This window comes from Pelodiscus sinensis, chromosome 7 (genome assembly GCF_049634645.1).
Source record: "Pelodiscus sinensis isolate JC-2024 chromosome 7, ASM4963464v1, whole genome shotgun sequence".
In the NCBI taxonomy this organism is placed as follows: Eukaryota; Metazoa; Chordata; order Testudines; family Trionychidae; genus Pelodiscus; species Pelodiscus sinensis.
Window position 1 is genome coordinate 20825227 of NC_134717.1, and position 14987 is coordinate 20840213.

The 14987-nt window shown below is 37.1% G+C and overlaps 1 protein-coding gene across 2 annotated transcripts in view; it reads right to left on the minus strand.

Moving 5' to 3' along the window:
- LRP1B (LDL receptor related protein 1B) overlaps positions 1–14987 on the minus strand; it is a 1349043-nt gene that overhangs the window by 432536 nt on the left and 901520 nt on the right. For both annotated transcript variants that reach the window (XM_075933312.1, XM_075933313.1), the window contains 4 exons: positions 13336–13563; positions 10651–10825; positions 9960–10054; positions 3339–3488 (listed from right to left, as the gene is read on the minus strand). In XM_075933312.1, coding sequence (XP_075789427.1) covers positions 3339–3488; positions 9960–10054; positions 10651–10825; positions 13336–13563 — 648 coding nt within the window. The remainder of the gene's footprint in view (positions 1–3338; positions 3489–9959; positions 10055–10650; positions 10826–13335; positions 13564–14987) is intronic.

A 14987-nucleotide genomic window follows, 5' to 3' on the forward strand; every position in this document is an offset into this window, starting at 1 on the left:
AGAACCAGGTTTAGACCACGGTTTCACTTTTGAAATAGCGTTTTTTGAAAAAACACCATGACATGATTATGCAAATGAAGCATGGGAAATTTAAATACCGGCTTCATTTGCAATTTCAATATGTCTAATTTAGATCCCTTTTTCAAAAGAGGGATGTAGTTTAGATGTACCCATTGTCAGAAATGGTTAAAAAAAATCCCAGACCAAATGACCTAGAGTCAACCTGTAGAGGCTTGTGATAAAAGCAAGTAAATGGTAATGCTTGTTAGTTAAGCGCTTTGAAAAGCAAACCTGTTTTGTTAGAAATTATTGGTTAATACTAGTTATATGCAGAGCTCGACAAATAATGTAATCTACTCGCCTGTAGCGAGTAGATTACAAGCTGGGACAGCTGGCGCCACGCAATCTGTGCATGCGCCGCACGATCTGCACATGCGCTGCTCGCAGAACTGTGCGGCTGGCGAGCGGGGCTTGCTGCTGCTTGGCGAGCCCTGGTTATATGTATTTACTTATATCTTACATATATGCTGACCACAAAATACACTGCTCCTGTCTATCACTATAACTATTGATTTAGAGACATAAGAGTAAGATTAAAATTTAGAGGAATCTTGGGTAAATTAATATCATTATAAAATGTCTCTTTACAGTTTGTGATAAGCTGTTTAATTAATTACCTTATACGAATTATAATGTTTGGGGGACAGAAATTTCTATCAAAAGTCTATTGGGTTCTCTCAGTCCAAGATGTTGATGCAAAAAAAAAGGAGTCTCTTTGGACAAGATGCTTTTTCATCTCATATCTGCTTGAGTGCTCATGTGGAAAACCGCAAGCCACAAAGAATGAGATACCAGAAGATCCTGGCTCCCTTACAATGAACATTGACTTAACTCAGGAATTATCTGAAAAGATCCATCTGCAACTACAAGATCACCATCTCTATTATCTTCAGAGGGGTAGCCGAGTTAGTCTGTAACAAGAAAAACTTAAAAAACAAATAGTCTAGTAGCATCTTAAAGATTAACAAAACATGTGGATGGTATCACGAGCTTTCGTGGGCAAAACCCACTTCTTTGGGTTTTGCCCACGAAAGCTTGTGATACCATCCTCATGTTTTGTTAGTCTTTAAGGTTCTACTAGACTATTTGTTGTTTTTTAAGTTTTTCATCTCTATTATGTATCTGAACCACAAGAGTGGAACTCATACTTGTTTGTATATATTGGTCTTTAAACTAATACTTTTTCTTTTTTCTTTTTGAAATTACTTTTAGTCTAGTTAATAAGCCCTTTGGGATTTGTAGAACTTTATTTGACTGAGGTGTCTGGCTGGAAGCTGAAGAGTAGGTACATTAAGAGAACTGCATAGTTTGGACTTTTTTGTAATGGCTTGGTAAACATAAATATTGGAATAACCACCAGCTTTGGGGATTAGCCATCCCATTTCGAGCAATGCACCCATCTGAGTAATATCAGTAGACTCTGTTGGGTCCCCAAATATCTCAGACACCATCCCACACTGAGAACTTATTTCTAATTTGCTGTTAACTATCAATTCAACTTCTTGTCCAGTTTTCACAGTATTGTTTAAGAAATTCTATCCTTTAAAAAAATCCATATTTTCAATAGATGTATTCTCTGGTTTTAGTTTGAAATGAATCGGATATAGTTATTTCCTGACCACATTTCTAAACATCCTATACATTTTATTTTAGAGTATATTATTTTTGTGATATTTCCCCCATTCCCTGCAAAAGAGACAGTGCTTATAACTACTGAAGGAGGAAAATATGTTAGAGCTAGGGGAGGCAACTCTTAAATCCTTATGTCCCCAATTCAGCATTAGTCTATACTAGGGAGTTGTTTCAAAATAAGTCTCCTTATTTCAAAATAACAAGCAGCACGTCCACATTATAAGGCCTATTATTTTTAAATAATGGGCTGGCTATTTGGAAATAATAACTCCTGCTTTCCAGAAGGAATTTCACTTATTTTGAAATAGTTATTTCAAAATAGCGGTAGGGTGGATGCTCCACCACTACAATTTCAAAATAACTACTCCTCAGAGTCATTCAAAGTAATTATTCCCCAGAGCTGTCTGGGGTTCTAAGTCAAGGTAGTGCGTCCACATTAAGAGAGTCAGCTTCAGACTAATTTCGAGACTTCCCTGTAGTGTGGACATGCTATTTCAAAATAGTTAATTTGTGACTTATTATTTCAATTTATTTTCAACTTATTTTGAAATAATTTCCTAGTGTAGACATGCCTCAGAGTCCACCATGCAGTCAGAGACAAGAGAAAAACAAACCTAATCTAATAAACATGCCATTGTTTTTCAGGATTTTTTTTAAGAACAACAAATGTTGACACTAAGGAAAGTAATTTATTTATAAACTGGTAGGAAACTACTGTGTAGAAGAGAAAAGTGTGGAGACCACTTATAAGCTGCTTTATCTGTAGGGAGACAGGAAATAATTCTTAATAGGAGCAAAACTATTTAGACCCTCAGGCCCCTCTCTTCTCCATAGTAAATTTTGATGCAACTAAAAAAGATTCTATTAGGGTACAGCTACGCTGCACGGCTATTTCAGGATACTGGAGGTATCCCGAAATAGGTTCCTTGCATTTACACAAGCTGTCCGTTATTTCTAAAAAAATGTTTTGAAATAACAGGGAAACTATTTCGCCATCCTGGTAAACCTCTTTGTTCCAGTGATAAGGACTGGCTTGAAATAGAATGTTATTTCAAAATTTGGCATTTTCTAGATGCTCCAAATTCAAAATAAGCTATTTTGAAATAGATTTTAAATCAGATATGCAATTTGTGTGTGGAGATGCACCTTTGTGTCTGTCTAGACACATGCAATTGTCTAGACATGTGACTCCATGGAGACATATTTATTAAGGTAAACATGGCAGTTCTGGCTGAAGTACAGTATAGAGAAAAATAAGTGGTAATTTAAAACATGTTTTATTTTTATCTTTCCATTAGGTTCTATTTTTGAGTATTTTAAAGAAAACAAAAGATAGCAGTATAAATGTGGAAGGTTGTGAAGTAATCTACTTGAATAAAATAAAAATCAATAAGACACTTTAAAATGCTTATAGAATATTGAATCATTCAGAAATATATATCTTTATAGTATTAGAGCTTAAGTTTGGACTTCAATCATCTCCGAAACCACTTAGCTAAAATAAATACTACCCACCTATCACTTGCAAAATTCATTTAAAGTGTACTACCTGTGCTAGCAGAACAGTAACTTTTTCCAAGCACTTAGCAGGTCATAACTAATCACCATCCAATCAATATAAAGAAATATAGTACTCCAGCACTTACCCATGATGGTTAAAGCTGTAGCTTTTGTTAATTCTTCTTTCATTGACTCTATTACTTCTAAATTACTACCATCCAGGTTGCATCTATTTATGGTTCCATTTCCTGAACTAATCCAATAAAGCTTGTTCTCCATATAATCTATGGATAGACCTGTAAATAATTTATAGAATTAAAACATAATTGTGACCTCTTAAAGAGTAATTTTCATTCACAGTTATTTTTATCAGTGAAAAGCACATTTAAATATTGAGCCAATAATGAAGAGATCTAAATATAAAATGCTTTCTTGTATTAATGTATGTTACAGTTGGAAAAATAAAAGCACAATAAAATAGACAATTTACAGTGAAAATAACTTGTTTTTTTTTTAGATTGTTTCACTGGATCTACCTTTCTCATAAACATAAATTAATCTATGATTGACTGAAAATAGGGCATTTTCTGGCAGTGAACAACTAGCTGGATGAGCTTAGGTCCTAGGAGAGGTCATTAACTACCAATAAATGCCCCAAAGAGGCCATTATTGCTATTATAAACTGTAAACATGCAAAATAAGGAAATCACTTGTGTGTTCAAAACTGGAAGAGAAATTGCACTTTTTCCCCCTATGTACAAGATTATATTTACAATACTGGAGACCCTTAAAAGACTAGAATGATCAACAAGAAAGCCAAAGTTCCTAGTAGATTTATAATACCAATTAAAATTTTATTGCAAGTGGTATCACCAGAATTAGACAGTCAAGACAGGATATCCTGAAATACTTGAACAACGTTATATCGAACAGAGGAAGTAAATAAAATGCTTGCAGTAAATAAAATGTTAATAAAATCATGAAAAGAGAAAAAAATGTGGAAATTTGAAAAAATATGAGATGGTGGTATTTCAGAATTCTTCTCCTTAAAGGTAAAGACTCTCTTCAATCTTATAGTAATAGCAGCACATCTCTATGATGTATAGTTGACTTAAAATGATGAGCAGCACAGCTGTGAAAAATCATTGTCCGTGTCTTTGATAAATTTTGATGTGAAAATATATGCCAAAATACTGGTGGACAGCCCATCAATTGTAGGGTACAATTAGATAAAAAGACCAATACTGTGAGGGCAGAGGTGAGGGATAGCACACCTCACAGTTAGTACAAATAAAATAATTCCACAGCAGAAGTTTCTATTGACTCTAAAAAGTTAGTTTCAGTATAATCAAATCAGGTTCTGAATACTAGGTTTTGATGATATTTGTCTCCCAAGATAAACTAATTTAAGTGATACTAGGGGACTGTGCCCCCTGCTTACAATGCTCGCCAACCCCCTCTCAGCAAGGGAGGGCATAGGACTGAGGCCACCCTGGCTCCAGCTATTCCCCCCTGCCCCTGGCCACTGGAAAAGTCACAGGGCTGAGGCCGCCCTGGCCCCAGATTTACCTCTGCCCTCAGCTGCTGGAGAGGGTCAGCTCTCCCCTCCCTCCCCCAGGCTGCTGAGGGCAGTCCAAGGCCACCCCAGCCCCAGCTCTCCCCCCTCCCGAGAGGATGAGGCTGCACCAGCCTTTCTCTCCCACCCCCGCTGCCGGCCCTGGATCTTTGAGCCCACAGCCAGCCTTGATTCTTGAGCCCCCCCCAGCCAGACCCAGCTTTTGGGCTCTCCTAGATGTTGATTTTTCCTCTCTGTCCCCAGGTGCCGGGAGGGGTTGGGCCAAAGCTGCACAAGGGCGAAACCGCGCTGGGTTTGTCTCTATCCCTGGCCATTGTGGGGGACGGGTAGAGGCCAAGCCAGCCTGGGTCTTCCATTCTGCCCCTGGCCACCAGACATGGCTGAGGCTGCACCAGCCCCAGCTCTCCTCCCTTCCTCCTAGCCAGCCTCAGAAGCCCAGGCTCTCTTCCCCCAACATCCAGGGGTTGGGCCAAGCCGAGGCAGGGTCAAGACAAAGTCCGCATAGCTCCTGCCCTCCCCCTCAAGCTCATGGGAAAGGTGATGCGGAAGGTTGCATGGCTTCAGCTCCCTGGAACAATGGGGAAGCGGAAGGCAGTATGACTCTTGGCTCTTGCAGCTCCCCAGAGCATGAAGGAGGGAGGAGGCCACCCGGTTGTGGGAGGAGGAAGGGGCTACAGGATGCAGAGGAATCATGGCTATGACGTTTATTGCTATAGCTGGAACACATGGTCTCCAAAGAGATAATAAGGTTGCTAAAATGGCCAACCATGAAGATTACATCCCATCTCCACTAGCTGAAACCATCTCTAACAGTACTTTAGGTTTCTGAAGTATTATTTTGTAATTTTTCTACTACTAACATAATGAATTGAGATTTCTAGAAAAATGAAGCATCATTTAAACAGAATCCAAATGTAAAGCAGAACTTTCAATTCAATGAATCAAAGCTATGATGAATTAAAGGAAATATTAGAAATCAAGTACAAGTAGAGATCAAATGAAATGATGATCATTTTCAGAATTCTATATTTTTTACCTGTGAATGCCAAATGTTAACATCTAGCATATAAAACTGATTTCATCACTTTAATCAAGGCTTGTGCTGATAAAATTAACCAAACTGAAACAATCTCCATATTACTAAATGAAGACAACCAAAATAAAATCTAAATTCCTTTGACAGTTTAAAAATCCACAGAATATCCCTATATTGGTTCATTTTTCTTGCAAATTCTTTCTATAGGAAGACGTACATACAGATTTTATTTCTGAAATCATGCAGACATTTATGTGAAAGTACACCTCACCCACCCAAGCTTTTAGTCTTGATTTCTCTTTCCCATGTTTTTGTCTTCAGTAGAATTTGAAGGTATATGTATTATTTGTAATATTTTCTACATCTGCCACTTCCCATCTATGTTCATCAATTTCCTAAAATATTTCTCTTAAAAAAATCTAATGGATATTAGAGTGGCTGGCCTGTATTTCTATAATCAAACATTAACCTCCAAAGAATGCATAGTTAGGATTAAAATGCAAACTGCAGACTTTAAGTGCTAGAACATGAGAAATGTCTGGGTGTGAATATGCTGCACAGTTCTGTCTCACATGGTTAGGGCTACAGTGCACTGGAAGTCCCAGAGTATGCATACAAAGTGGACGGAAATCTGACTGAGGAGCAAGTGTATAATGCATCCAGATGATTGCTAGAAAGATGTGCAAAATCAGCACGTCTATCAGACAGCTTTTGTTCCAGTTACAAAATTAAAACTGCTATCCTCAGCAGAATAAACCAAGGCAGCATTTGTAGAGGGGTAATGCTATCTGCTCTCCTCGGGAGTTGAATTTCTTCCTCTATATAAGTATAAAACTTGGGTTTCGAAAAAAAAGTATATAAGCATTAATGTATGCTATGCCATAAAACTCTCTCATAGGAAAATGTTTTCTTTGGAAACAAGAATATTGTGTGTGTGTGTGTGTGTGTGTGTGTGTGTGTGTGTGTGTGTGTGTGTGTGTGTGCACGCACACATGCGCGCACGCATTATTCCCGTGACATGAGAGACTCCCTGGCAATCTTTACAGCAATTTTCTTAAGTTAGATGGTTCTGGAGATCAAGTAAACACGAATAAAAAGGGAACATTTGTGATTTAGTTTAAAACCAATTTTACAAAAGATTACAGGCTGACAAATGCAAGTTTGATTTTAATACATTTGAAGATATATTTGCCTGGTATAAATTTTGTGTTAAATATGGCAATATATCCAATTAGTAAATTAAAATCCAAGTGCAAACATCTCTGAGCACTTAGTACAACTGAAACTGAGCAATAAGTTGTAATTGCAATTATTTAGTTTAACAATGGATTGCTTGGAATGATGCTTTCTACTAAAAGAAACAAAGTTATAAAGCCAAAATTGCATGAAGGATTCAATTACTCTGTAGAACTACAAATTCATAATTGCAAGTTGACTGTTTTAATAAGATTATGATGAACTTCTATTTCCAGAATATTGCACACATAGGGTACGGCTAGACTGCGGGGGGTTTTGGGAAACCTAGGCCCGAAAAAAACTCCGCTGTGTCCAGGGAACGCGTTTGCTCTTCTGCTTTGTGTGTGTGTATGTGTGTGTGTGTGTGTGTGTGTGTGTGTAAAAGCAAATGCACTCTTTCAGCATTCCAATTAGGATGCTAGACAAAGATTCTAAAATAAAAAAATAAATAAATTGCAATTTGTTGCTTGTTTCAACAAAAAGCTTGAATGTGTGTCAAGTCTTAACCCCAATTCAGCTCTGTTAATCTGCTCAGCCTTCCTATCCTACTGTCAATTCACAGTTGCTCTCTCTAGTAAGATCATCTTGGTTCCCTTTGTTTCACTACTATTCAGTTAGCACCACCACCAATTCTGTCTTGCATTTAATGTTGATACACCTGACATCATTCAACCCACTCCCAAGATTCTCTGTTCTCTTTGACCAGTGAACATGAAATTTGAAACTTTTACCCACCTTAGACTTCTGAAAAATACAACTCTCTCACGCTTAATTGAACCCATTTCTATTTGAAATGCGTATCCAGGGATAAAAAGCTTTTCTAGGAAGGATTGTGTCACAATATAACTGCTTAAAAACCATCACAAGGAACTTTACTACTCTTTAACAAGGAACATGCATTTTACTTTGATTTTTTGTATTATGATTTTTTCTCATTTACTAAGACCTATCTTCTCTCTTCAAAATGATGCAAGAACAAGATACAATGATACAGGAACAATCTTGAAACAGTTAACATGATATGGATCAAAATTCAGAAGTGTCCCAAAGAAAGGGAAACATCAAGCACATGCACTTGCCTTTCCTTTCACCTACACCTACACATGCAGTTTAGTTTGTTTTACACCTTAGTTGATACAAACTATCTTTTTCCATGGCTCCTAAAGAATGGCATTTGACCCTTTAATTCTGTGATCATATTCACAGTCAATGTAAAGTGCTCTGCACAATTCAGATAAGCACTGAAGAAACTGCTTCAGTTCACACTTAGTCCACCTTTACAAGGTTGTAATCAAGCAGTGTCCTAATCTTGTATATTTATTATTCTCCATTTTTTATCTTCTATACCATAGCAGATTTAGCTATTGAACTTACCTTCTTATCTCCAAGTGCATAATTTATTTCTGTATGTCATGAGACACATGAAATTATACCAATATGAGAGAAAAGTCTTGCTGAATATTTTCCATAGAGGGTAGATTCTCTGGATTGTGCAGTAAGATTTATTCCAGGATTTGACAAATAAAATGCCTGTACTAAATTATCTGTCATATATATTCTTTATTCTACTTTATATTCTTAAAATTTAAAAGGTATCAAAAGAGAAATCACAGCATTTGGTTTTTAGAATGAAAAGCATTTTGTATTTGCTTAAATGACAATTTAATTATTTCAATCATTTTTTCTCCTGCTTACTTTGTATATGCATGCTTACTAAATATGCAATCATAAAAAATAAGTAATAAAAGCACTGTAATTATAAGACTTGCATTCAAAAAGACAAAATGAATAATGGGATATTTTAATACCCAGAAGGAGTGACATCACTGGAAAGAAAGCAGAATGATCATCTCACAAGTATAGGAATAAAACATCATAGATAATTTTTCCAAAAAAGCAATAATTTTCATAGTTTTGCACGTTATATCTTAGGCAATAGTATTAAAAATAAATATTACAAACATATTACAATAATGGGATACCTTAAGCAATATTAACAGTATGTAAAAAGCAATCAATCATATGTAGCCTGTTTACTTCTTCTATTTGTATTTCTGTCCTTTCCTATGAACTAAAATTTAAGGGCCAAATTCTCTTTCATCAGACAGCTAATATTTTGAGCAGAGGTCTGTGGACCATTCCCTACTATTTGAGAAAGCCACCTCTTCCACTGGAACAATTGGGAGGGATCTATGAAGTTACATAACTGTACCCCTGCAATAGGAACAGACAACCCCCTGGAGATATTAGGTTGGATATCAGGAAAAAACTTTCTGCCTGTCAGAGTGGTTAAACACTGGAATAAACTGCCTTAGAGGATTGTGGAATTTCCCTCACTGGAGATATTTAAGAGTAGGTTAGACAGACACCTGTCAGGGATGATTTAGACAGTTCTTGGTTCTATTGTGAAGGCAGGGGACTGAACTCGATGACCTTCTAATTCTAGTGTTCTATGATTCTACGATATGTTCCAGACTGAGCACTGAGGATTTGCAAAGCACATGCTTGGGTTTTCCCTATCTTGTCCTGCTATACCCACAAGAGAAACATGCCCATTGTAATATATAAAAGAACTTCCACGAGTCTTGTTGGCTCAAAGGATATGTCTCTAGGAAAATTAATTTCTACATCAGTCCATTTCTACATCTGCTATCCATTATAGTCTTTATGATAGTTAATACAGTTATAACAACTCTACTCTAACTCCCATTGATTCCAGTGGGCACGGGACTATATCCAAATGCCTTAAAAAGATTTTTAAAAATGACAAATAAATGTATATTACATAATCTAAAGAAATGTTTCTTAATGTCTTCTGTATTCCTGATACATGAAACAGAGTACTTTAAATATAACATAAAATAATTTCAGTATTAAACCAACTTAACATTACATGGAATAACATAAAACAATATTTACCAACTGGGTCTTTTTGATTCTGAAAGAGTATTTTGCTGTTACTGCCATCCATGTTTGCCATATTAATTGTGTTCCCATCAGTCCAGTAAAGCTTCCTTAACAAGAAAATTGAAAATTTGGTTTCAAATATACCATGTTGGATGATCAAATGGTCAGTGCATACAATATTGTTACAATATGAATATCTGTATTAACTAGTTACCTAGTCCATAATAAGGTTTATTATAAAGTCTTCTGTATTCAGTTAAATACATTCTGTACAAAAGTTCTAAAGCACATGCATTTAATACAAATTATGTAGATATAAACAAATTTAGTATCTGTACTTAAGCTTTTTCCCTACATTTAGATAAATGGTTGTCTGTGCACACATGCATAAACACACACACACTTTTTTCCCTTGCTAATCTGTCAATAGGAGGTATGTTAATGAAATGTCAGAAAAAATGATAATAAGATATATCTTATTAGAACTGAAAAAATGAGTTGTCAAAAGATAGTCACTATTTTTTCTCATTAGTCCTTAAAATAAAGTTAAGTACTGAAAAGCCAACACACATCGGCTGTGTCTCGACTACACTTCTCTGTCGACAGAGAGGTGTAGTCTAAACATACCCATAGTGACAAATACAAATAATCTTTTCCAGATATTTTTATGAAATCCCACCAATTAAGAATAATCATACTTTACCCCCTAACAGGGTGAACTGCAAGACACTGGGGTTTATCGATTCCATGGATGATTGAGGTTTTCAAAGATCCATCTAAATGTGCCACGTTAATTTGAGTTTCATCAAACTCCGAGCTAATCCAGTACAAATTTCGCGACACCCAATCCACTGCAAGGCCTCTAATACTCTGAATATCTGCAAAATGTGAAAGAACAAATTAAAAGTGAATATAGGTTGTTCATTTGGTTTGCTTTCCAAATAAATTATTTTCTATGTTAGGTAAAAATAATTTATATTTAAATTTGTTAGCAAAATTGTTCAAGATTGCAATCTCATTCACTTTAACCACTGTTAAAGCATGAATAATCATTAATGATCTACTGCTGAGCCAGATGAAAGCCTAGAGCAACAATTAACATTGAAATTACACTAAACAGTCAATGAGTCTCAGCAAACACTGAGGAATAAAAAATAGACATCAGTCATATTGTCCAAGGAAAACAACCAAATATAGAATGTTTAAATGGTAATGAATTTTCCAGCTTAGGGGGAAAATAATTGTTTTTAATATCTCTGCAAAAAGTGTGCTATTTAAAAAGCATCAGTTTGACAGCCATGATTTGGAGCAAATCACCCACATGTTAAGAGATAAGTTTCTATTGTTAATATTAATTTATACAGAATCAATCATAATATGTGACAAAACCTCAAGCTCACTCCGAGGGAGATGATGGTTCATTGATGGGATGTTAAAAGGCCTCCTCACTTATTGATTGAGTACAGGGATTGATTAATCCCTGAAGTGCTGTTTCTGCCTATTTTTCCCATCTTCAAGGAGGACTCGGGTACCAAAGGTACAGAATTAGTGCCACTGGTCAGCACCTGAGCCAAAGAAAGTACTAAGGAAGACTCCAAACCTGAGGCCTCCATGATACTAATGGCATAGGAAGATAGGGTATGTCTACACTACCCCACTAGTTCGAACTAGCGGGGGTAATGTAGTCATCCGCAGTTGCAAATGAAGCCCGGGATTTGAATTTCCCAGGCTTCATTTGCATGAAGCCAGCCGGCGCCATTTTTAAATGCCGGCTAGTTCGGATTAGGCTTCTAATCGGACTAGTCTGTGCCGCATGTAGCCGCGCGGCACGGGGTCCGAACTAGCCAGCATTTAAAAATGGCGCCGGCCAGCTTCATGCAAATGAAGCCTGGGAAATTCAAATCCCAGGCTTCATTTGCAACTGTGAATGACTACATTACCCCCGCTAGTTCGAACTAGCGGGGTAGTGTAGACATACCCATAGGTACTACAGTGATGGTTAAGTTGGACCTAACTTCAGAAATGTGCAAAGGCACTGATTCCTCTTGCGAAGGCTTTAACTTGTTCCCTTTCTGGGACTTAGAAACCAAGGATGGTATAATATGTGACCTTCCACAGAACAAAAGTTTTGAATCTGAACCATACCATTCCAAGTTCTAAGAGCCTTCTTCATTAAACAAGCCAGCATTCAAGACTACTATCTTTACATGTTCAGGCATAAAAGCCCAGTAAACTGAGCACCAATTTGGGGCTCACTCATTCAAGTTCGATGTGATTTGGGATATTAACATCAAATTCAAGAAAACTATTGAGGCAAGACACACACTTCTAGAATGCAGATGTTTCATGGTCTTGCGTAAGAAGCCTGCAGTATAGACATAGCCTTGGTGTTTCTACAGAAGGATGAGAAGTACAGCTGAGAATGCATAATGTGCCTAGCTAGTCATGATTCTTCTCTGGGAAAATAAATAATTATTCTAATTGTTCATGTACATGTGTCATGTACGTAAAATATTGTCTTTTTATTAGTTTTCTTTGTATACTGTGAGAAAAAACAGAAGGCCACTAATAAAAATATTGAAAAACCAACAGAGCATTGAAGCATCAATTGGCCAATAGACTGACAGAGGCCAAGTGTAAAGAAAGGAAACAGGATCAAAAGGTTACACTCCCCAACAATGAATGCATTGGTTATGGTCAAACACTTAGAAGAGCCTTTACTGATACCAATCAGTTGAATCTTGGACACACTGTAAGAAATCATCAGCTATGTTAATAATCATGATATCACATGTATTCTAAAGACACAATAGGGTAAAATGCTTCCAGGAATAAACAATGAAGGCAGCACTCCAAAATTACTGCCACTTTTTTTATATGAAATTCAGGTTGTGATTCAGAAAATATAAATGAGTGAAGATAATTAGGCAAGCACAAAGGTTCAGTGGAGACTCATATTTTCTATCCATAGTTAATGTAATTTTCATGAAAGTTAAAGTTCATTTCATGAAATGAAGCATAAAATGTATTAAATGTAAAGCTATGTTTTTCCTGCTTCTTGTTTTTATTTTTTCCTTTCTAATCTTTCTAGGAAGAAGGGATTTCTTCATTTAAAACAAATTTAATTTTCTTAAATACATATTAGTTATCATGGTTAAATCTTAATAATTTTCAAAAACATATATGTTTTATGCTCCTATAGAGATGAAATCCATATCTTACTATATTAGTATTTCTCTAATAATAAGCAATATTATTCTGCATGAATTTTCTGTAATCAATTCAAAATAGAAGTCACAGAAATGTGGACACATTTAAGTATTCCATAGTTAGTACACGTACAAATTTATTACAATGAATGATTAATACTTTTAAAAATATTGTTCACCTCTTGAGATAACTGTTTCTAAACCAGTTCCATTAATAAAAGCACGCTTGATGGTTTGTGTTTTTACATCAGTCCAGTACAAGCGCTCCTCTGCTGCATCAAAATCTATCACCGTTACATCATCAATGTCAGGGACAGTGAAGGCAGTGATGAAATTGAAGTATGGGTTCTCTATATCCACACCTCTTATTTCTGAACGTCTTGCATAAAGAAGAAATTTCTTCATCTCTGTAAGAAAAAAAGGGAAAGGTTTTGCTCCTTAATTACAACTGATTGAATTCTGCTTTTACTAATTTTAAGTTAAGTTAATATCTATGATGCAAAAACCAATGCTTTGTATGCAAATCTGTTAGTACAATTTATAGAAAGATACTATGGAAAAGAAATGTGCATTAATTTAAATCTTTTTTTGATTATATCACACATTTAAATCTTTTTTTGATTATATCAATGTAGCCTTGCAGGATTCTAAAGAAAGAACAAACTGGAAGTAGTATTTTACAACTATTAGCTCTTTGAGGCCAGGACTGCAATACAAAACTACACCAGTATTACTATGTCATGTATGCATGTGAAAATCCCAACTAATGCAGTTATATTGACTTAACCCCAGTGTAGACAGTGCTATGCCTATGTGCAGATTTCTCCTTTTGACATAGCACGCAGAGTGGATTAACTATGCTAATAAGAGAAGCTCTCCTGTCGGCATAACAGTGTGTCCACTGCAGTGCCACAGCAACACAGCTGCATTGGAGCAGCTGCACCATTGAAGCTTCTTAAGTGAAGGTGTGCTCTAAGGCCATGTCTACACTATGGAAGGCCATGTCTACACTGCCATGGTCAATCATCCAGATTTCGATTTAGTAGCTCTCGTGAAAACCCACTAATTTGAACTCAAAGGGAGCACATGGGTGCTGGTACTCCTGATTCTCATGAGGAGTAAGGGAAGCCAATGGTAGTGTTTGGCTTCCCTTTTCTCCTCATGTAATTAACATAGCTGGAGTTTATCTTAAGACAGTAGTCACTAACCAGTAGATCGGATTCTACTGGTAGATCTTGGGGCCTCTGACAGGTGATTCTAACTGGTTTGGCCTTGGAGCTGTCCCCTCAGGAGCCTCTGTTTTCTGTGCAGAGCAGAGGAGAGTGGGCAGGGCGCTGATGTCAAGGTGCTCCCCTCCAACCCTGTATCCTATCTCCACAGAGCAGAGAGGGGGCACAGTTGGCTGCTTTTGGGAGTGGTGCAGGGCCAGGACAGGAGTAAAACTGCCTTAGCCCCATTGCACCACAACCCGGGAGCCACCTGAGGTAAGCTGGTGCCCACATCCCTAAACCCTACCCCGGTCATGAATCCCCTCCTGCACCCTGATCCCCTGCCCTAGCCCCAAGCACCCATGCATCCAAATGCCTACCCAGAGCCTGCACCTAGAATCCTTTCTGGCACCCCAACTGCCTTCCCCAGGCTCAGCTCAGAGCCTCTCTCGCACTCCAAATCCCTTACTCCAAGGCCCCAAACCTGTGCCCCAGACTGCTGAAAGTGAAAGATGGTGGGGCAGGGAGGGAGGGAGAATTGAATGAGCAGGGGTAGGGGCCTCAGAGAAGGGCCACAAAGGAGGCCTAGTAAGGGTGTTTGGGTTTGAGGTAGATCTTGGATT